This window comes from Pan paniscus, chromosome 21, assembly GCF_029289425.2.
Source record: "Pan paniscus chromosome 21, NHGRI_mPanPan1-v2.0_pri, whole genome shotgun sequence".
NCBI classification, from domain to species: Eukaryota; Metazoa; Chordata; class Mammalia; order Primates; family Hominidae; genus Pan; species Pan paniscus.
Window position 1 is genome coordinate 67,777,511 of NC_073270.2, and position 22,939 is coordinate 67,800,449.

General features: G+C 51.7%; 1 protein-coding gene across 1 annotated transcript in view; it reads right to left on the bottom strand.

Annotated features, from left to right (window-relative positions):
• TAF4 (TATA-box binding protein associated factor 4) overlaps window positions 1-22,939 on the bottom strand; it is a 90,296-nt gene that overhangs the window by 20,509 nt on the left and 46,848 nt on the right. The window contains exons 2-14 of the mRNA XM_008963229.4: window positions 18,883-19,043; window positions 17,241-17,360; window positions 14,455-14,574; window positions 13,453-13,575; window positions 11,949-12,038; window positions 10,916-11,164; window positions 8,135-8,282; window positions 7,564-7,678; window positions 4,954-5,123; window positions 4,526-4,656; window positions 3,365-3,490; window positions 2,518-2,574; window positions 1,942-2,061 (exon numbers count right to left, since the gene is read on the bottom strand). Coding sequence (XP_008961477.2) covers window positions 1,942-2,061; window positions 2,518-2,574; window positions 3,365-3,490; window positions 4,526-4,656; window positions 4,954-5,123; window positions 7,564-7,678; window positions 8,135-8,282; window positions 10,916-11,164; window positions 11,949-12,038; window positions 13,453-13,575; window positions 14,455-14,574; window positions 17,241-17,360; window positions 18,883-19,043 — 1,730 coding nt within the window. The remainder of the gene's footprint in view (window positions 1-1,941; window positions 2,062-2,517; window positions 2,575-3,364; window positions 3,491-4,525; window positions 4,657-4,953; window positions 5,124-7,563; window positions 7,679-8,134; window positions 8,283-10,915; window positions 11,165-11,948; window positions 12,039-13,452; window positions 13,576-14,454; window positions 14,575-17,240; window positions 17,361-18,882; window positions 19,044-22,939) is intronic.

A 22,939-nucleotide genomic window follows, 5' to 3' on the forward strand; every position in this document is an offset into this window, starting at 1 on the left:
AAGCTCAAAGAATTAGGGGAAATATAAACTGTAAAAAAGAACTAGATGGAAATCTTAGAATTGCAAAATAAGTTAACAAAATGGAAACTTCAACTGGAGATGGCAGAAATCCATCTGCCAAGGACCTCGTAGACACATCAGTAGACATCTTCCAGTCTGGAAAACAAAGAGAAGACAGACTGAAGTCCAGGAACACAGGCTCAAAGACCTGCAGGGCAGCATCACCAGGTCTAACATACATGTAACTGGAGCCCCAGCAGAAGAAAGTAAGATTGAAATGGAAAAAAAAATTTGAAGAAGTATTAGCCAAAATGTTCCAAATTTGATGAAAGACACTGACCTACAGATCTGTGAAGTTCAGAGAACCTGAAACAGGCTGAATATCCTGAGAACCACAGCAAAACACAACACAGACAAACCTCTAAACTGAATATCCAGAGAACCACAGCAAAACACAACACAGACAAACCTCTAAAAAATAAAGAACATCTCAAAACAAAGATTGAAAGTCATGCCAGAGACATGAAGCATACCACGTACAGGGAACAAGCTTAAAAATTATAGCAGGACCAGCCCATGCTACATGGTGAGACCCTGTCTCTACAAAAAAAAAAAAACTACAAAATTAGCCAGGCATGGTGGCATGCACCTGTAGTCCCAGCTACTCGGGAAGCTGAGGCAGGAGGATCACCTGAGCCCGGGGATGTCGAGGCTACAGTGAGCCATGATCGTACCACTGCACTCCAGCCTAGGTGACACAGTGAGACCCTGCATCTAAAAAAATTAAAAATTAAAAATTACAGCAGGACATCAGAAGACAGTGGAACAAGGTCTTGAAAGTTTCGCAAGAAAGAAAAAATCAGCCCAGAATTTTGTAACCAGTAAAAATATCCTCTGAAAATGAGGGTGAAGGCCAGGCGTGGTGGCTCATGCCTGTAATCCCAGCACTTTGGGAGGCCGAGGTGGGCAGATCATGAGATCAAGAGATCGAGACCATCCTGGCCAACATGGTGAAACCCCGTCTCTCCTAAAAATACAGAAATTAGCTGGGTGTGGTGGCACACGTCTATAGTCCCAGCTACTCGGGAGGCTGAGGCAGGAGAACTGCTTGAACCTGGCAGGCGGAGGTTGCAGTGAGCCAACATCACGCCACTGCGCTCCCACCTGGCGACAGAGCAAGACTGTCTCAAAAAAAAAAAAAAAAAAGAGAATGAGGGTGAAATACAATTTTTCAAGTAAACAAAGCCAGAGAATCCATCACCAGTAGATCTGCACCACAAGAAATCCCAACAGCTCTCCTTCAAGCCAAAAGGAAATGGTGGCAGACGGAAACAGACCCACGGGAAGGAATGAAGAGTACCGGAGATGGCAAATAAGGAGGGAAACATAAAAGACCGTTTTCTTTCTTCCTGTGATTTACTTTAAAAAAACAACTGACAGTTGAAAGCAAAAATAACATGTCAAGGCTGGGTTTATAATTATTAGAGTAAAAGATACAACCACAAACATAGACGAGAAACTAATGGAATTTGGAGAAACAGCAGCGGGCAGCAATTCTTCCCCTTCATTCCACGAACTGTCCATTCTCCTACAGCAGCTTATCCCACAGACACTGTGCAGGAAGCACAATCAGCAAGATCCCTATTCGGATCATTCTTCTGACAGTTATAACTTCCCCACATCCTTTTCAAATCCAGCCTAAACCTCATCACAGTAATCAAACTTCCTCACGAAAAAGACTTTCAGCTCAAGTGACAGCCACAAATAAGCTGATTTGGATTTAAAATGTCAAACGTAAAACAAATACTCCAGAAAAGGTGAGACAAAATGTAAATGGTAAGAAAGCAAATTCCCCTATGTGTGTCCGTCCCCTAGAAGAGGGCGGCTCTAAGATGTTCCCCATGGTTCCCCCAGGACCTCGATCCCACAACGCTGCTGTACCTCTGCTCCCGAGCCCGGCCCCGGACAGTCCACTTTCCTCTTTTTCCTGGGCCCGATCGCTGCTAGTGCTGTGAGGTTGGCGTCCCGCTGTCTCATTTGTGCCAGTTCCTGTTGCTGCATCTTTTATTTTGAAAAGGAAACAAGGAGCATCATTTCTTGCATGTTTTTTACTTACCACAAAAGTAATACATAGATATGAAAGGGTTTTCTAAATCATAACTTCTTTAATGTTTTGACTTTCTCAATAGTAAGCATATTCTATAATCCAAAAAATAAGATTTTTTTTAATGCAACAGATGTTTGTCTTAAAACTCTCAGAAAATATACGCAAGTCAAAAGCACAGAGACTAATGCCCCCCGCAAAGGGAAGTCACCGTTGAATTTAAAAGTAGGACACCAACTGTTTGCACAGGAAAATACCTCTGACGTTGTATTTATTTAAACTTGGCAAACATTTTAAACAGACACGCAAATGTCTATCGTACAGAAGTGCCACGGTTTCCTTAGCCCCCCTCCCGTGGGGTGCTACAGTGCACAGCAAAGTGCCCACGAGCACTCACGACTAACAGGGCTCACCTCCTTTGCCTTCTGTTTCAGCCTTAACTGTTCTGGATCTTCTTGTCTTGACCGAGACTATTTTTGAAAGAGGCAGAAAAGAAAAGTAAGTTATGAACTAAATGTTTATCATTTAACAAATGTGTTATCTTATTTACTATACAAAAACATCTAGGTAATGTTAAAGAATGCATAGCAAATTTGTGAAATGCTTATAGCCAAAGATGAAAATTTACATCACACACCATGAAAAAAGCCAGTAATCTTGAGAAAAGTCAGTAACATTTGGATGTAAGATACAGTCTTTGAAACACATCTACCAATCGCAGGCTCTGACTTGACCTGATGTGACCGCATGACGGCAGGCAGAATGGGCCTCATAGGCTCCTTGCTGTCCTGTCCCACACACCAGGGACGGGACAGCCTGTGGCTGTGATCAAAGCAAGTGCTCCTCCCACTCCACAGTACCCACCCCCGTCCCTGGGGAACTGTGGTCTCCTGTCTCATTCTATTAATGAGCAGTGCCTCGCCTGGCTGTGAATGTTCTAGAACAAGGACAACGTGAGTGTGAAGAGTCCGGTCCAGCGCACACAGGGGGCTCTAGGAACATGTGCTTCACACCTGGGTGTGACTGTGTGGAGCGTGAGGTGCCGGGAATCTTAAGAAGCCCCGCTTTTCAAGCATCTACGCTAGTGCCAAATGAATGAGGCTTCTCTTTGCAGCTCCACTGACAGCACCCATCACCTTTGCTTCAAGGCCAGCCCAAAACATGCTCTGACCACCCAAAACCCCAGTGTCTCAGTGAGCTCATCAGGTTGTGGCTGAGACGGAGGTGCCCAGACGGCAGCAGCAGACACCCAGCACTCGCCTTTGCTGCCCTCATCAGGATCTCCCGCTCCTGCTCATCCTTCCTCTGCTTTTCGATTTGATCAAGCTGTTCAAAAAACTTGAGCTGTGCCCGGACGTCACTCGCCTGCTCATATCTGTCGTCATCCTATAAAGAAAGTTAAAATACTGCTTGTCATAAATCTGAGAGCCCAGCAAGCAAAGGGGTTGTCTAGCACCACTGGACCATCCGTGCACAACGCCCTCCCTCCATCCAGTCTGAATGCGGCGAGGACCCGATCCCTCCCACCCTGCAAATGCTGTGCCCGAGAGCTCTATCGATGCTCACGTCCACAGAACGAAGTCTTGTGTTGGCTGTCTCAGGGGCACACTTGTGGGAGAGTGTCCCTTTTATATACTTTGATGCTGTCAGATTTCTTAAAGTAACATTTACCTTTTTTGCTGCAACACAGAACTACTTTTACAGCAAGGGCTAAGTGTGTTTATTTCAGTGCTGCCCTGAAGGCACTGCCTCCCGGCTGTGGCAGCAGGCACCACCTCACCCAGTGTGCCCTTGGAAGAGTGTTCATATGTGACTGCTGGTGAGGAAGGCACGTTTTACTTGGAAGAGCTGCTTCATGAGAATAGGGCTGCGGCACCTCAGGGTCTGCCAGTTCAGCCCATGGCCCAGAGAGAGAGGCAGGTGCCACAAAGTGAATAGGATCACCTTCCAAAAGGTAAACCCGCCAGGCATAGAGGCTCATGCCTGTAATCCCAGCATTTAAGGAGGCCAAGTCAGGAGGATCACTTGAGGCAAGGAGTTTAGGACCAGCCTGGGCTACATCGCGAGTCCCTGTCTCTTTTATTAAAAATACAAAAATTAGTTGGGCATGGTGGTGTGCGCCTGTAATCCCAGCTACTTGGGAGGCTAAGGCACAAGAATCGCTTGAACCCACGAGGCGGAGGCTATAGTGAGCCAAGACTGCGCCACTGAACTCCAGCCTGGGCAACAGAGTGAGACCCTACCTCAAAAAGAAATCTTTCCAAAATCTAGTCCTGTAAGAAATCCAAAACACGTTCGTAAGGAACATGGAGGCACTTGGGACCCACCGCCCTCTGCCTAGATGTGGGGAGGAGGCTCCCAGCCAGCAGAGAGTGGGGGCCAACAACATAAAGACGCTCTCCTCGGCAAACAGCCTGTTACCTTGTAAGAAAAGTTCTTCTGCTGAGCTGTTTCTGATATTTTCTCTACAAGATTCTGTAGCCTTTGTTGCGTGGCATGTGATACATAACTTACTACATCTGGATGTAATTCCGTTATACCGTGTTTTTTACCTAAAGGTCAGGCAAGAAAAACAGTATTTTAAAATCATTAAGCACAGTTCTTTCTTTATGGCTAATCTCTGATCCGGCAGTTACTGCTTTTATACAACCCAAGGGGAGCCCAGAAAGGCTGGTGGGGTGGAAGGCAGTGGTACCCACATTTTACCCAAGAACCACCACCAGCAACCATGTGGAAATCACAAACTCAGACAAAACACATGACCAGGTGTCAGGTGTGCTCACCTGAAGCTCCCATGCCCCAGCAGCGCAGCTGTTTAATAAGAACTCAGTCATTAAACACCAACGTACCTATTTCTAATATTCTTCTCTGCAAAGGCGCTTGGAGGAGGAAGGTTTCATCTTTACAGGACCGCGTTAGCGTGCCCACCAATTCAGAGTTGGTGGCTAATATTCTTGCACTTTCTTCTGACAAGTTTACTCCAGCCATCGATGCAACATCATTAATGTCATCATCGTCCCTTGAGGAAAGAAGGGAAGATCATTTTAACTGTACAAGGAATTCATCGGGAGGTGGGCTGGGGTGGTAAGGGCAGGAAACCCCACGTGGAAGGCAGGGCCGTGAGGAGGCCAGGCCTCTGTCCTCCCCGCGCCTGCACCTGCTGCATCTGCCACAGCAGAGAGGGTGCCTCGCTGCTTTCCTGGAAAGCTCGATTGTTCTGCGGAAGGAGAGCTGTGAGTTGGCGCCGGGTTAACATCTACACACAGATGCGCAGGGGACTCAAGTCCAGAGAAAACAAAGCCGGGAGCAGCGCGGGGACTTGTAGGGGTCTGATCTATGCAAAGCTTTTTAAAGCCAGAGGCAGCATTAAATTCTTTTTAAAGGCTCAGAAAAGTTGGAAGAAGAGTACGCACAATTTTTTCCTGAATCACCTGAAAGTTGCTAACCTGACTTTCCTCCACCCGGAACATTCTGCACGTGTTTCCTACAGACAAGGGCATCCCCTCCAGAAGCAGGATGCCATTGAGACCGGGCCATGATGAATGGCCCCTCCCCAGGCCCTCCCCCGTAGGACCCGGTCCCAGCAGCGCCTCTCCCTGCAGGACAGTCTGCGTCCCAATCCCAGCTGCCACGTCTTGTCCGGCTCCTCGAGCTGGAAGGTTCCTCAGCCTCTCCTGACTCCTGGGCTGCCCCTGACACCTGGAAGGCACAGGCCAGCTGTGTGCAGGACGTCCTCTTCCAGGCTGACTTCGGCCCCCTCGTGAGGAGATGTGAGCTAAGAGTCCTGCCGGGAATTCCACACGCACGCAGCCTCCACTTGCCGCCTCCAGCAGTGGGCTTTGAACCTGAGGCCGGGGGCCTGCCTGGCATCTCCTGGGGTCGTTGTGTCTCGGGGAAGAGCTCTACAGCAGTTCTCATGCCCAGTCCTCCTATGGGCTCCAGGTGCTCACTCAGGGTCTTGGCATCCCTGGTGGTCACGGGCTGTGGCTGGGCTGCACAGCTTAGGGCTCCAGCTGAAGGACCCGGCCGTGGGAGGGAGGCTGCTCTGCTGACATCCACGTCCACGTCATGCCCATGTCCACTGCTCTCTGACACAGGACAGTCTCCGCTCATCTTGTATTTCCTTATCCCAGTCCCGCAATCAGCCTTTTCTCTCAGGAGTCCTTGTCATTTTAGTGGAAAACGGTTTTTAGAAGACGACATCTGAACACTAGGTGTGCTCAGTGTTACTGGGGCGTTACTGTTCCCAGGACCCTGCGGTGAACAAAGCTAGAAACTTACGGCAAGACCCATGGTTATCCATGCCTGCCGACACACGGAAACCCAGGGGTTTGCGTCAGCATTCCAATCCTGAGCCAGCCCACAGGGGTCACTCTCCTTTATCCCTTCTGCCAGGCCGCTGACTCCTTGACAGCAAAATACCAAGGCTTCCTGCAGCCTTGATTAATTCTTTCACCCGTGTATGTCCCTAAGTGCCCTCCCTTCTCACTGAGGTATCAGCCTCACGCTGGGCCCAGGCATGCTGGCCACCTCTCCCTGCTTGGGCTGGGACTCTGGCTCAGGCCACAGCCACTCCCCAGGCCTGCTATGCCCTGCCTGATGCCTTTAGGGATGAAGTGTCTGGGAAAGGGAAAATTCACAGTAAGACTTCCTGAAATACACACAACTCCACCGCCCCTTGATCACAACAGAGATCACTCCAAGACTCTCCCACTGCTCAGGTCCCGTAAGCACCTTCCTGACTGAGGTGATGCTCAGACCACCTGCTCTCCAGGAGGCCCAGGCAAAGCACAGCAGTTATTTTTCTAGAAACAGGGCCTCACTCTGTCACCGACGCTGGCGTACACTGGTAAAACCATAGCTCACTGTAACACTGAACTCCTGGGCAGAAGTGATCCTCCTGCCTCAGCCTCCCAAGTAGCTAGGCCCACAGGCGCACACCACCAAGCCTGGCTAATTTTTTATTTTTTGTTGTTGTTGAATAAGGTTTTACTATGTTGTGCAGGCTGGTCTCAAACTCCCAGGCTCAAGCGATTCTCCCACTTCAGCCTCCTGTAGTGCTGGGACTGTAAGCGTGAGCCACTACGCCTGGAGCAGTACAGCATTTCTGAGGGTTCTGAAGTTGAATACATGGAAAGTGAAGCATTCTATACTAGGAATGCAATGAACTCAAAATACGATGTTATACTAAAAAATGAATTTCCTATTAGTTAATATAAAAATAATCAGTTGATTCGCTTTCTGGCTATGTGTATGAAGCAAAACCTCTTTGAGCCAACTGTATGGGAAAACACACTTGTGTGAACGTGAGGTCAAAGTGAGCGTGAAGCAGGAGCCTTGGAGCCCCGGCCGCCAGGGCCACGTGGGAAAGACCCGTGGGCGGGAATGGAGCAGCACGGACTCTGGACTCTTCTCCGCTCTGGCCACGCTTCTCCAACGTACACAGGCCCATTCCTTACCGAAACGAACCTCCCCCAGGCTCCTTGAGTTTATTTTTCTGTGCAGCAGCTGCTTGTGCCGAGACAGCGGAAAGGGCTTTGGTTCCAGGTAACACGGCGGGTTTCACCACAGGGACTACAAAACAAACACACAGTGGAAACCACACAAGGCTTTTATTAGATCAACTATGTGCTTTGGTGCTTTACAGGCTCAAGGGCACAGCTACCACTCTCCTAATTAGCTACAAGAAAGTTTCCAAAAACTTCATATTAATAACTCTAAATTACAGTACAAAGTGTAAGCTGTACCTCTCGAGCATTTATTTTCCTGTATTTCATCAAGGTTTTTAAAGTGCAGGAATGATTACAGATAAAGAAGCTAACCATGGAAAATACATAAAATTAAAAATCATACTGACAGTGGTGATGGTTACACAACACAGTAAATGAAATCAGTGCCACTGAACTAGATACTTAAAATGGCCAATTTTATGTAAATGTACATTTTACCCAATTAAATAAAAGCCCAATGGCAGCTGGCTCTGCGAGCAGCCCTTGGTCTTGAGCGGCCAGGGGCCCGTGAGGCCCTCACCTGGCTGCAGTGGGTTCAGCTGGATCTGCTGAGGCGTGGTGAGCATGATCCGGTTGTGAGGCTGCCGCAGGGCGACCATGGGTGTCTGCGTCAACGTCACCTGCGGGGGCCGGATCAGGGCTCCTGGCTTCGGAGGCTGCTGGATCACCTGAGGCAGAGCCAGCAGAGAATGGTGAGCATGCTCCCCGAGGGCCAGGGGCCACTCAGTCCCTAGCAGGAGGTTCTTCCCTTCCCTTCCTTTGCACCCCACGCCCCCAGTAAGAAGTCCTAGCAAGACCCCGTGTGCAGCTCAGCCCCAGCAGGCTGCAGGACCATGCTCTGGCATTGGCCTCAGCCAGACCAGGGCAGGACGTGGGCGAGAGGTGCCCGTGTGAGCACAGAAGGGGCAAGCGGGAGCAGATCTGCTGCCTAGAAGCTGCCCCTGGGCATTGGTCAGGGCCTGGAGGGGGCGGGTGGCAAACTGATGCCTGCTGACCTCAGCAACCCAGGATGGGGCAGACCACTGCCCCCCAAATATTAGCGGAGGTGACATTGTTGCCTGGTGGCTACAGGTCAAGTGGTTCTACCTCGTCTGAATTTTCTTTTTTCTTTTCTTTTCTTTTTTTTTTTTTTTTTTTGAGACAAGTCTCGTTCTGTCGCCCAGGCTGGAGTGTAGTGGCATGATCTCGGTTCACTGCAACCTCTGCCTTCCGGGCTCAAGTGATCTTACACCTCAGCTTCCCGAGCACCTGGGACCATAGACACCCACCATGTCTGGCTAATTTCTGTATTTTTTTTTTGTAGAGATGGGGTTTCACCACGTTGGCCAGGTTGGTCTTGAACTCCTAGGCTCAAGCGATCCTCCCACTTTGACCTCCCAAAGTGCTGAATTACAGGCATGAGCTACCAAACCCAGCTCCCTTTCTCAATTTTCTGTAAGGCAGCTGAGGGCTTTTCTACTGGAGTGGGGTTAGAGTTCCTAAGTCCTGCCTGAACTTAGCCCTCAAGGGCTTCCACCCACTGCCCCCAGCATGGCCAGCTCTGTCCGCCCAGCCCCTGCTGGGCCCCTCGTGGCAGGGTCTGCCCAGCTCTGCTGTCATCCTGCCTCTCACTCTCACCTCCGGCACAAGGCAGAGATCCAAAACCTGGCAGCACTGACCATGGCCTGTGCTCTGGCCCTGTCCCCAGGATGCTGGGGCCTAGAGACACTGGCATCCTTGTCAAAAGCCAATGCTCAAGTCCATAAGGCCTGGCCTCAAACCTCTGGGCCCAGGTGTTTCAGAATTTAGTCGCTACCATTTTGCAAAGCTGCCCTGGCAGGTAAACTCTATGCTGCAGAACATGTGTGGGGACCTGGGGAAGCGGCCTATAATGCAAACATGTCTCCAACGAAACAGGAACACCCACACCGGACAGGAAGAGCCTCAGGCAGCTCAGGCAATGCTCAGGCCAGGCCCTGCGGCGCAGGGAACCTGCCATCAAACGCCCGGGCCAGGCCCTGCGGTGCAGGGAGCCTGTCATCAAATCAGGGAGAAGCCTGGGTTCTGCCTCCACAGGCTTCAGGGTGCAGGCAATGGATTGGATGCCCTGGATCCCACTGGCTGTGCTCTGCAGACTCCACACGAGGTCAGGAGGAGCCCAGGGAAGCAGAATGCAGAGGTGATCCTGCTGCCAAACACAGCACCTAATTCTAAAAACACCCATGCTGCTCGTGTGTGACTAAGCACCAGAGGTCAAAACTTGGCAAGAAAATGATTGCCCACAGGCTGTGCCTGCTTAAACAGAACCCACCTTTTTGGGTAAAGTAGCTCCACTGACTAGTGAACAGGGAAGTTCTGTCCTTACACTAAAGCAAGAGGCACGGCACATCTCTTCCCCTCTGGAGTCAAAAGGCAGGCAAGGAAGCCCTCTCTTTACACAGGCGCTCAGCCCTTCCCTGGCCTTTATAAGGGACACCCTCCCTCCATGCCATTTCACCCTGTTCTCCTCGCTACTATCAAGACAAAAACAAATGCAACTTGAACAGAGCACAAGAGCCAGCCCCCTAATGGCTACTCCTCCCCCAGCTGGTTCTGATGTGTGCACCATCACAACACATACCAGCTCATGATGAGGGAGCCCGCACCATTTTGTTGTTTAAGCTGTCTTTAGAGGAAGAAAACACCTCTGAAATTTTTTTAAAACTGCCCCTCTACGTTTGGTGAATCCCTCTGCCCATGAAAGGGAATGTGCTCAAAATGTAATTCTTCTGGCAAAGACATCCCTTCTCTAGCTGCAGAGCAAACGTCATGACTATAAAACCAAGAAAGCCAGATCCAAACTGCACATAAGTGAACCGCTATGAGCAGCCGCGGCTTCGCCTCCCGGGACTCACCTAAATCCACCCTGTGCTGTGAGCTGCTACCCTGCCTCCAGTCTCCTGCCCACCTGTCCCACGCGGGTGCCCGTGTCTTACGCTTGGACCGCTGCTCCTAATCCAAGAGAACATCTATCTACAAGATCCTCTAAAAACACGCTGCATTCATTTACACCAGTAACATCCCCAGACAAGGCAGGGCGGGGACGTGCCGGTGGTTCAAAGCCAACTCAACTATTTCATTTTACTGAGACAAAATACAACATCCCAGGGCCTCAACCTCTGGTTTCTATTTTAACTATTTAAGGTAATACCCAAGCTTCCTCTAGCAGGAGGCTTCCTGCATGCTTGGAAAAGGTTTCTGAGCCGTGGCCAATTTATCTAAGAAGCGGGCGGGAGCAGAGGCACGGTGGGCTGTGCAGACCAGTCAGGCGCCCCTTCCATACCAGCGGTGTGGGTTGCCCCTGCTTGCCGACGCCGACCTGCGTGGGCTGCGTGAGGCTGAGCACAGGGGGCTGGAGGGCACTGGTCACGGTGGCCGCCGTCTTCCCGGCCGTGCGCTGGACCGAGCTACTCAGCACCACGGCCGTGAGCGCAGTGGTGGCCTGCGAGGCGGGCGGTGGCGGCTGCTGCTGGCTCTGCTGGATGAAGGCCGCGGAGTCGGGGGTCAGCTGTCTCAAGGCGGGTAAGCTCCTCTGGGTGGAAAGACAGACACGAGGGGTCAGGCGGCTGCTCATGCGTCGGTTTTCCTTGCTTAAAAATTCAGAAATATCAACTTTTACAGAAAGTTTTTGAGCTAAGTAAGATGGATCTTGGCCCTCACGGCAGCATGTCTGGATGTCAGGGGCCAGGACCCCATCCTGCCCTCCCACTAAGTGGGATTATTCCTGATAGCAAATATCCAAAATGTGTTCAAGAAAACAAACAGAAAGAGACATATTTTTAAAATACTTTTTAAAATATGTTAACATCACTGGAAGAGAAGATTCTGAATGTTCCCAACACATGGAAATAAGTACTCAAGGTGACAGACCCCAAATATCCTGATTCTATGACTGTAACAAAACATCACATACACCTCATAAATGTGTACAAATATACGTATTGATTTTTAAAATGTGCTGATACCAATGATTACCCAACAGAGACAGCCTGACGCTGTTGAAACCCTTGGTCCTATCCAGTTTTGCAAACGCTACCCCATTCCCCGTCCCCCTCACTTTCAGGAAGCACACGCCCTTCTCACCACCTTGCGCACGACAGAACCACAAGGCCACAGTGTCAGGGGAGCTCCTGCTTTACAGAAAAAAACCTAACATTCTGTCCCCAGGCACTGAGTCCCCGGCCCCACCCCCGCAGGCAGCACAAGCGCTGTGCACCCTCCGTGCCTGGAGCATCCTTGCCCTGCGCACTTGGAGCATCTGCGCCCCACCCCTCCCTGGCCCTACTGCTTGCAGGCACCGGGGCCTTTGAAATTACCTTCAGGAAAGGCACAAGGTAAGGTTGAGGTGAAGAATTAAGTTCTCGGTATAACCTGCTTGTGAAATCTTCTGCTTCTATTTTTCCATCCTTAAAAATAAAATCCATGTTGAAATTCTGGTGAATGAGATTCCACACACACTTCTGAATCCCGCATCACTCTGGTCTCGTATTTTACGGCTGATTCCGCCCCGAGTTTCACTGGACAGAGGAGATGGGAAAGTCTGCGTGCTACACCTTTCACAGGTACATGTGTGACAGGCGCTCACCCTGGACACTGCAGTGCAGCCAGCTGCGGACCACTTCTCCTCCTGGGAGGGTCACCTGTCTACTTCTCGTCTTTTTCTAAGTCTCTTACTCAATGCCAGTCTTTTCTTAGTGCTTACCAGGCACCTACTCGGTGTCAGGCATTTTGCTAGAGGCAGATCAGCCTAAAAGTAACTCCATTATCAAAGCCAGCACTGCAAGTGCGGTGCTGCAGGAGGTCACAGCGTGCCAGGGGCCACACAGACAGGATCCACACAGTCAGGGCATCTGCGCCTTCAGGAGCAGATGACAGCTGTGCTCACCCCTGCAAGCGGCCAGGGTGCCCAGAGTCTACAGTCAGACAAAAGGGAGCCCAGAGCAAGAGGGCCAGATCCTGTTTCAGAAACAGAGGCCAGTGTGGAATAAAGGTCGGGAAGACAGGCGACAAGGTGGGAAGGCGGTGCCTGGACTGAACCCTAAGAGACTCGGGAAGACATGGTCAGGCGGACAAGGAGAAGGCACGGTAAGACCAGCCACTCCAGATCCCCAGGCCATCCCACTGACGCCAGCACACCCCTGAGCCACGAGACAGCCATGAGGCTGAGGAAGGTGGACAGCCAAGAGCTCGGCCATGAGTAGAGATCTGGAGCTTGGGACTGTGGGTTAAGGAGAGGGGAGGCTGCCAGGAATCCTCCCTCCCACCTTCCGGCCAGGGGACAGAGTGCTGTTCTCTGTGACAGAGGTTTCGGGAGGGGTGGGGGTGGGGGGGACGGCTCTGCCACTGGAGCACGAATGTGCCTCAGCTGGTCTGCTCCATGGGGAGGGGGCTTCTGGTGGCTCAGGGTGCAGAATGCCTGTTCCAGCCGGGACTGCGGACACCTGGGAATTTTATATGAGGTCACACAGGAGTGGGGAGAGGGCCAGAAGGGAGTTGCTGGGGACCCTGACCAGAGTGCAGCATGGTTGGGGCAGCCAGAGGAGACGAGAGCCACAGACAAGGGACGCAGGCACCAGAAAACGGCAAAGCCCGGGAGACCGCCAGGCGCCGGCCCCAGAACACCCAGCCCCAGGAAGGAGTCTCCTTAGTTAGGCCACACACGCCTTCGACACGTGTGCACCCCTCCCCTTCGCCTGCAGCCTTCCAGAGGAACTCTCCCTGCTGGCACAGGCCTCCCGGGCACAGGTCACAGCGGCAACAGGTGTCTGTCCTATGCAACAGGCTTTAGGGGAAAGCGAATGTAAAGTCAAGGTTTCTCACCAGTAAATTCTGCACGAGCTCTTTCACATTAGCTGCTGTCTCTGTAGACTGCTTGCCAGATGAAGCCAGTTTTATTAACGTAGATAGGAAATTTTTACATTTCTTCACGTTCTCCATAGTTTCCTGGATTAAAGTAAAAAGATATAAGTGAAAAATCTTAAAAGGCAGATTTTTGTCACAGCCTTTGGTTACTAAAATATGCATATGTACAAAAGATACATATATTTCTTCTCTAAACTTCTTTCAAGAAAACGCACCACCTCTTGGAACCCTGGGCCGTGCTCTGAGGGGCAGGCCAGCCACATCAGTCACATGGCCACCGAAGTCAGCATCTCCCTCAGCCCCGCAAGGCCACATCTAGGAATGCAGCTATGCAAATAATTAAAAAAGTGAAAAGAGACTCTGTGAAGATGCCTGCTACAATGTTGCTGACCATAAGGACAACCTATGCCAATCCAAACGGACACAGAAGGAACCAAATAGGATGCGGTCACTAAAGCAACGAAAAGTACGCAGCAAAGAAACACCAAAAAGGCGTCAAGTGGGGCCCACTGTTTAAAGATGTCTATCGATACAGGCTGACACTGTGAGTGTGTACAAACAGGTGGCGCTGCTGTTTTACACACTGAACACGACAGTTCACCAGTGACTTTTCTGTTTTAAAGATGTGTATCGATACAGGCCGACACTACGAGTGTGTACAAACGGGTGGCGCTGCTGTTTTACACACAACGCGACAGTGCACCAGTGACTTTTTCAAAGGCAGGTGTTTGGGCTTTTGCTGTTTGCAGACTTCTGCAGTCTGAGGCCCTCGGGGCCCACCTCACGCAGCACAGCAGCAGAGCCCCACGTGCTCACGTGGGCCCCAGACTGTTCACTGCTTTGTGAAGCAAGCAGCGAGCGGTCTGGGACAGAAGCCGGCCTGAGGTCTCAAGGCTGCATTTTCTGACCTGCGCCACAGGCCTGACCGTCTTTGAAGGCACGGAAAGGAGTGGCTCTTACCGTGGCAGCTGAGGAAGTGGTGGTCGCCCCTGGTACCGTGCGCTGAGGAGTCCCCGTCTGAACAGCTGTCGCCGTCCCAAGTGAAGCCGTCTGGGCAGCGCCACCCAGAACGAGCTGAGGCTACAAGAATCCAAAAACACAAGGTAAGGGCATCTCACGCCACCAGCTGACGAGGGGGAGACCAGCCTCACACCCAGCAAAAGAAAACAAGCCTCCCTGCGGTGGCCAGGACGCCCAGGAAGCCAAGGACCCCGGCCACCTGCCAGCCCGCTGGACACGGGAGTGCTGCTGGGAGGCCTGCCCTGTGCCCTGACGATCGCAGTCCTGAGCGCGTGAGGAAGGCATGATTTGCACCTGCATCAAAAACGGACATTCACAAAGCCAGGCACTGCAGAGACCCCAGTCCTCAGAAGTCCATGGAAAAAGTCACATAGAGACCAGAGTAAATAATCCTAACAGGCAACCCAGATCCCCATCTCTCAGAAATCAAAACAACAAACAGAAGAACGGCTCCTGAAAGCTCCATCCTCCCAGGTGCAGAGGCTGGCTACAGGGCGGTCAGGGCTCCACAGCCGCAGCCTCCCACAGGGGAGGGTCCCCAGGTCCCTGCAATCACCCAAACCCACCTTTCTTTACTCCCCAAAAGTGAGTGTCAACAAGAAGCCTCCCACAGAGGGGAGTTTTCAGAGCAGATTCGAGCAATGGAGGATGGGTCATCAGTGTCAAACTGTCAGAAAGGAGGGGCTGCTTTGCTAAGCAAATGAACAGCCAGACGCCAAAAGGTAGCTCAGACAACTCAGTGGCCCATACTCGATTCCTAACATTTCCATTCTACATGAATAATCAGAATGCAAATGTTTACTAATATTTTAAACTAGTACTTTCCCAATGTATAAATCTAGCAGTCAACATTTTCTCTCTCCAATTTTTTAAACACTCCTTTGCAACTTCTGAAAGCAGGGGGCAGTGTAAGCCTGAGAATGGCTCCGGAGCAGCGAGCTCTCTCCCAGTGGGTGCAGCCCCGCCAGCACGCGGGAAGCAACTCTGAACCAGCCCCGCTTCCAGAGGGGTGCGGATGGGCTGTGAGGAGGCAGCAGGGTGGAGGGACTGTTTCTAAGTCTGTGTATCTTTTCACTTGTAACAATAAGCATGGATTTTTTTTTTTTAACTGAAAAACATCAAATAAAAACCTCCAGTGAAGAAAACGTAAAAGGACACACCAAGCTGCTGCTTCTGGACCCCGGGAGTACCCAGGACCCACCTCATCTTTTGGGAGTCTTCTTTCCCATCAAAACTGACTCCTCACACTTACTTCCACTCCTAAGAACACATATTTCACTCAGATGATATCCAGATTGTGTCTGCCACTAAGTATAATGCAAAAACTTAACCATAAGCTCCAACTACCTTCTCAGAAAAGTCACTGTAACCAAAAATCCAGACGCACCAATCAGAGCACAGGACTGAGCAAGCTCCTTCAGGGAAAACACCAAGGGCGGGGCCTGCACCAAAGGCCAGCACACGTCTCCCTGGTACTGAACCGCCCTTCCACCCACTTTCACCCACTGCAGCTGCAGCCAGCCAGGACATGACCCAGTGAGGGTAGAAGAGCCGGGGTTGCGGGGGGAGCTGCCCCTGGAGTCCACACCCCCTGGGGCTCAGCCTCCATTTCACCACTGAGCAATGGGAACAGGGCCTGTGGCACTGAGGCAAGGACTCTGGATCTCTCGGCAGAGCGTCCAGGCCCACTGCCTGGCTCATGGCAGGTGCTTCACCAGCAGCGACCAACACCATAGGGACCTACGCATCCACGGACGCTCACAGACACCAGGTGACCAAGAAAAACCCCTGAACCATTTTTCTCCCAGCTGCTTCCTGCTGACTGCCCAGAGAAAGCTGCTTCCCTCACCAGGTGCGTCTGACCGGCCAGCCCCTTCCCCTCCACACACCTCCGCCACCCCTTCCAGAACAGCCTGGCCTGCACACAAACCCTTCTGGGATCTGCAGGCCAAAGGCTGAGCTGTCAGGAGCATCAGCACCACTAGGAGAGGGGCCAGCACCTGCTCTGGGACACGCTCCTCTCTGCAGATGAAAACGCTGTTCTAGAAACCAGCGGCCACCAGGGTGGATACAGAACCCTTCTAGAACTATGCTCTCACCACAGACAAGGGATGTGAGAGGCAGGTGGCAGCGTGGCATGGCAGGCACCGTGCAGGTGGCATGGCCGGGAGTGAGTCCCAGAACCTCCCTTGCCTCAGTGTAAGCGCCGCACCACGAGATGAAAGGAGTGATGTCACCTGCTTCCCAGGGTGCGGTGAAAATTACGGTCCATGTGCCTGCAACAGTGAGAGCGACGCCTCGGCCACATTCACCTTAGCGACAGCTGCCGTCCTCAAGTTACACACAAGGCCACATGTGCACACACACACTGTCCTCACCGCAGGCTGATTCTGCTTCAGACATGCCCTTATGATCAAGTACTAGTAAGGACATAGTTTTAATGCTTCCAACATGGTGGAAAGCTTGAACAGTGCTGCTGGTGTTAAATTCTGTGTGACTAAAAAAAAAAAAAAAAAAAAAAAAAAAAAGAAATCCTGACTTATCCCATGTTGGTGGTCAAAGAAAAAGCACTTTCTTCACAGAGAACCTTCCTCCCCAGATTTGACGTAGTATCCAGTAAAAAAAAAAAAAAAAAAAAAAAAACTCCTAAGGCCTGATCTCTGCATCAAAGAAATCACACTTCGTGGCCCCTGCAGCCTCAACAGATCCACCGCCTGCCCTCTCACCTGGACGCCGGGCGAGCGCTGCAGGGTTGCACTGGGCTGCACCGTTGTCTGGGCCTGAGACACTTGCTTAATTATGGTAGTTGGGGTCACCTGCCGTGCAATGATAGGTGTTCCAGGTGCCTGAAAAATAAGCAGAGTCACCTAAAACGAGCGCAAGTAAAAGGAATTCCCACCCCCAGGTACACAGAAATTATTCCTTCCATATGTAACTAGTATATCCAAGTGGGTCCCAGGCTTATCCGTGATCTGCAATGAAGCCACTGTAATTCTAAAGTTTTCTTACCAAAGAACAAGTGTATGACAAACATTTTCCTATACTACAATAAACATATCATTAGGCTTCTTAACAGAGTCTACAAAAGGTCATCTCTGAAGAACACAGGTATCTAGAAATCAATCCTCGTGCTGCTGGCTTGTGACCTCGTTAACAATCACTAAAAAGGGTGCAAAGGCAGACGGCCAGTCAGTGTCGCAAAGGGGTAGGGAGGTGGCCGCCCCTAGGCTAGATGGCCAGTCAGTGCCAGAGAGGGGAAGGAAGGTGGCTGCCCAGGACAGAGGGGCGCCACAAGTCCTGAGCCCATGAAGTTTGTCGGAGAGAGACTGACATGGAAAGAGCAGATGGCAGACTGCAATGGGAAGCCACGAGTGTCTTCCACGGTGTCCCACTCAGCAGACAGATGCTGCAGACTTGAGGACACCGTTCTGTGCTACTTCAGATCTGGGTGGTCTCTGGCAGCCTCCGGCACGTCCGTCCACGTCCCTGTCTATGGGACAGAGGCACAACTCCAGAGGGTACGCAGCTCACGTAGCAGGAGAAGGATGCTGATCAAGTCATTCCAGTCTTCACAAACCTGCCAGGTCATTCAGAGCAGCAGCGTCACAGTGCCAGGGAAACACGGCAGGAGACGGAGCAGGAACACGCAGCGTGCGGGCACGTGCAGGTGACAGTCATGGGGTCAGACACAGACACACGCCGGGAGAGGCGAGTCCTGGGCACTCTGCCCTCCAAGTCAGAATCCGTGCTCCCTACCACAGCTCAGGAGTCGGGAGCTTCGGCCCTGAAGGCAGATGCGGGGGGGGCGGGTGTGTGTGTGTGTGTGTGTGTGTGTGTGTGTGTGTGTGTGTGTGTGTGTGTGTGTGTGTGTGTGTGTGTGTGTGTCTCCCTCTTGCGCCCCCTAACAGCAGCAGCCAACCCCACTCGCACACAGCGGCTCCAGGACTCTTGGTGCCTTAAGAGTCTCCATGCGGCGCTGGTGGCGGTCCTGCCAGTGGAGTCCTAGCACCATCTCTACTTTGCAGATGAGGGGACAGGCACAGGAAGGTGAAGCCACAGGGAGAGAAGGGAAGGGGCCGGAGCGGCCAACCCTGGACTGCTCACTTTGACCCCACTCGGCCGGCCCTGCAGTGGGCTGCGGGAGCTGGTGTCTCTGAGACAGGCACGGCCCTGCCACCGAGAGAAGGACAGGAGAGCAGCGCCGTCCCGGGCCCATCCTAGATGGGACGGATGGGACTGGGACGCCGCCCACACTTCCCAGTCCTCGCTCCCATGGCTGTGCCTGGCCCTTGCAGGTTTCCCCAGCATGCGTGGGGAGAGGGGCTGGGCAGGGAAGGGGTTCGCACTCCAGGGCACACGTGCACTCACCTGTACGGTGGAGATCTGGACGGGAGGGGCACTTGTGGGGGTGGCAGGGCGAGGCGCCATGGTGGTCTGAGGCTGGGCATGGGCCTGCGCCTGCATCTGGGCCAAGGCCTGCTGAGGAATCATTAACAACTGCCCATTCTCACTTCGGACGAGGACCATTCCTGCAGACAAAGGAGACCTGGCGTCAGGAACGCAACCACCCCAGAGCCATGAGGAGGCCCTGGCCCGACCCAGGGGAAGCTGACAGCTGTGAGAAGGAAACAAAGGAAATCAAGTCTTAAACACACGAATCCCCCAAACTCGAAACACACTTGTGAGTCAAGATGGTATACAAGACAAAAAAACTGTAAAGGTTGTTAAAAGGCCATGGAAAAAAAATGGCACCTGAGCCTTCCTTTTATGAATGAGCTGGACAGCAAGGCAGTGTAGCAATGGCTTCCACCGGCCACACCACGTGCCCCCATGCCCCCAACCGGCCCACACACCCCACAGACATGCCAGTCTCCTTGCCCCCACCTCCTGCCTGTGCCAGGGCCACGTCAGCTGGGCTGGGCCTAGAGGGCACAACCATGTCTACGGCCCACACTCCAGGGTCTCCCAGCCTGCTGTCCTGTGACACCCAGACCCAACAGAGGGAGGGTGGGCCACGAGGCTCCTCACCAGAACCCTCCTCTCGGGAGGCGGGGCAGTGCTGCCCCCACACTGCCCTGACAACCACCACACAGGCGCAGATGCGACGCAACCCTTAGGACAGGAGAACCATTTGCCCGTCACGGTTCTTGAGCTAAACCGCAGGAAAGCAAATCCTGCCATTCAGGTTTGGCATTAATGTTAGCTTCAAAAAACAGCAACCAGTTATATCATAAATTCCATTAGAAACAGCAACACAATTGTCCAACTTTTAAATTTAACTTCCCATGACAGGTGGGGATGCGGCCGTGGGAGCAGGGCTATAAACACTGCACTCTTTCCCGAGTGAAGCCTCGGCAGACAGCCCAGCACCAAGGAGCTGAGAAACTAAACACACGTGCAATGAGGCACCGCCACCGGCCGTCCCCACCACCCATCACACACTGGCCAAGCCACGGGGCACAGGGGGCGGCCACTGCGTTTCCCAGCCTCTCCTTCCTCCCCTTTATGGAGAATGGGAAACGATAACCTCGAAAAAGATGAAGTAAGGCCTGAAAACCTCCTGTTGGTCATGATGACAAATGAGCGTGGGGCTTCTTCTTCCTGCGCTATGACGCTGGGGCACTCTCAGGGCTGTCGGCTCCAGCTCTTTCGAAACTCAGCATGGTATCAAGAATAATGGTGATGCCTCTCCTGGGCTAACATCTAAAATTCTTGATCCAAAAAGCCACATTTATGCCCATTAAGAAAACTTCCACCCAAAACGCCCCTTTCAAAATAAACCATGCTGAAATCAAACAAAAACCAAACACCCAGCTGCAGCAAATAACCTGCTGGAATCTCCAAGCCTGGAGCTCGGGAACGAAGTAACAGGAAAGGCCTCCAAGGCTCCGTCTCCGAGTCTGTGCCCACAGTGCCCAAGGACAGGCTTCAAAGCCAGGCGGGCACTCATCAGCCATGTGGCCGCCAGAGCTGCTGCGCGTAACGAGGGAGAGTTCCACTCTCACCCAAGCACACTCGGGGCCTGGGGACCCCAAAACAAGACACCTGGTAAATACCCCCATGTATGTGGTTATTATGGAGTGTCAACTTGATTGAAGAATGCAAAGTATTGTTCCTGGGTGTGTTTGTGAGGGTGTTGCCAAAGAAGGTTAACATTTGAGTCAGCGGACTGGAAGAGGCAGACCCAGCGTCAATGTGGCTGGGCACCATCTAATCAGCTGCCAGCGTGGCTAGAATAAAGCAGGCAGAGGAACGTGGAAGGACTGGACTGGCTGAGTCCTCCGGCCTCCATCTTTCTCCAGAGCTGGATGCTTCCTGCCCTGGAACTTCAGACTCCAAGTTCTTCAGCTTTTAGACTCCTGGCCTTACACCAGCGGTTTGCCAGGGGTTCTCAGGCCTTCGGCCACAGACTGAAGGCTGCACTGTCAGCTTCCCTACTTTTGAGATCTGGGGACTCAGACTGGCTTCCGGGCTCCTCAGGTGCACACAGCCTATTGAGGGACTTCACCTTGTGATCCTGAGAGTCAATTCTCCTAATAAACTCCCCTTCATAGATTCATCTCTCCTATTAGTTCTGTCCCTTTAGAGAACGCTAATACAATGTCCTCAAACCCAACACTTCATTCACTGCATTCGGAGACACCTGCTCCTCCTCCTCAAGAATTCTGAGAAGCCAGGGTGAGTGTGGTGGCTCACACCTGAAATCCAGCACTTTAGGAGGCCAAGATGGAGGGATCACTTGAGGCTGGTTCGAGACCAGACTGGGCAATATAGTGAGACCCCATCTTTGCAAAAAAAAATTTTTTTTTAATTAGCCAGGCGTGGTGGCACACCTGTAGTTCCAGCTACTTGGGAGGCTAGGGTGGGAGGATCATCTGAGTCCAGGAGTTGGAAGCTGCAGTGGGCTACCATCGCATCATCACACTCCAGCCTGGACCACAGAGTGAGACCCCATCTCCTAAAAACAAAAAAAAAAAATGTTTTTAAGGAATTCTGAGAAGCCAATAATGGACGCAGACTTAAGTGCACACATGGGAATGGGACGGAAACAGGACAAAGGAGGCTTCAGTGTCCATCCCAGTGCCTCCACACCCAACGTCAAACCTGACAATCTCATAGTGAGTGAAGAGACTTTAATTATCAGGAGCTTTGTGCTTTAAAAAATTGCATCCAAGGCCAGGCACGGTGGCTCACGCCTGTAATCCCAGCACTTTGGGAGGCCAAGGCAGGTAGATCACGAGGTCAGGAGATAGAGACCATCCTGGCTAACACGGTGAAACCCCATCTCTACTAAAAATACAAAAAAAAAAAAATTAGCCAGGCATGGTGGCGGGCCCCTGTAGTCCCAGCTACTTGGGAGGCTGAGGCAGGAGAATGGCATGAACCTGGGAGGCAGAGCTTGCAGTGAGCTGAGATCGTGCCGCTGCACTCCAGTCTGGGCGACAGAGCGAGACTCCGTCTCAAAAAATTAAAATAATAATTTAAAAAAATTGCATCCAAAAAATTAGCCAGGTGTGGTGGCGCATGCCTGTAATCCAGCTACTTCGGAGGCTGAGGCAGAATCGCTTGAACCTGGGAGGCGGAGGTTGCAGTGAGCCGAGATTGCACCACTGCACTCCAGCCTGGACGACAGAGCAAGAGTCCACCTCAAAAAAAAAAAAAAAAAAAAAGTATCCAGATATATTTAAAGGAATACGTTCAAAAAAAAAAGTATTAACAAAATAGCAATGTGGTTAAAATTCTAACAAAATAAAAGTGGCATTCTGGACATCACAGAAGTGTAGGGAAACAGCCATGGGTCACTGTGAAATGTGCCCTGTGGTCGGGCCCAGTGTCCCTTGTGGTCAGGAAAAAAGTTGGAGAAGGAATCAAACGTCCCACAAGAAGTGACCATGTGACTTCAGGCAGGTACAACGTAGCTTCTGGAGGCATTGAAAATATCTGTGAACCAAGCGCGAGTGGCCACGTCTCCTAAGCCGAACTGAGGTTTGCTTCCAACAAACAGCACATAAGAGGCGCTGTCACTGGGGACTTTCTTGTCCGCCTCCCTGGTTATTGTATCACAGCCTGACTGTACCAAAAAGCAAAGTCAGACACTGTGTGATGATCTGAGGACACTCAGAACACCAACGGCTGCATCCACGCCATGTTTCCGAGATGTTCTCACAGTTCTGGGTCCTGTGAGCTCTGTTTACGGACAAATAATCCAGCAGCATCTATTCACGCCAAGGCAAAGAAGTGCAACTCCGTCTCAAGACATAACTAATTTAAGAGTAATCAACCGTGGTTACGGGCGGCACCTGACCTACGAAAGGCAGCCACCCCTCCTGCCTCTACTCCTCTCTCTGCACCTGCAGCAGGGTACACGTGGCAGGTGTGGCCCCCACCCCGCCCCACAGATGGGACCCCAAGGCCAGGGCGGAGG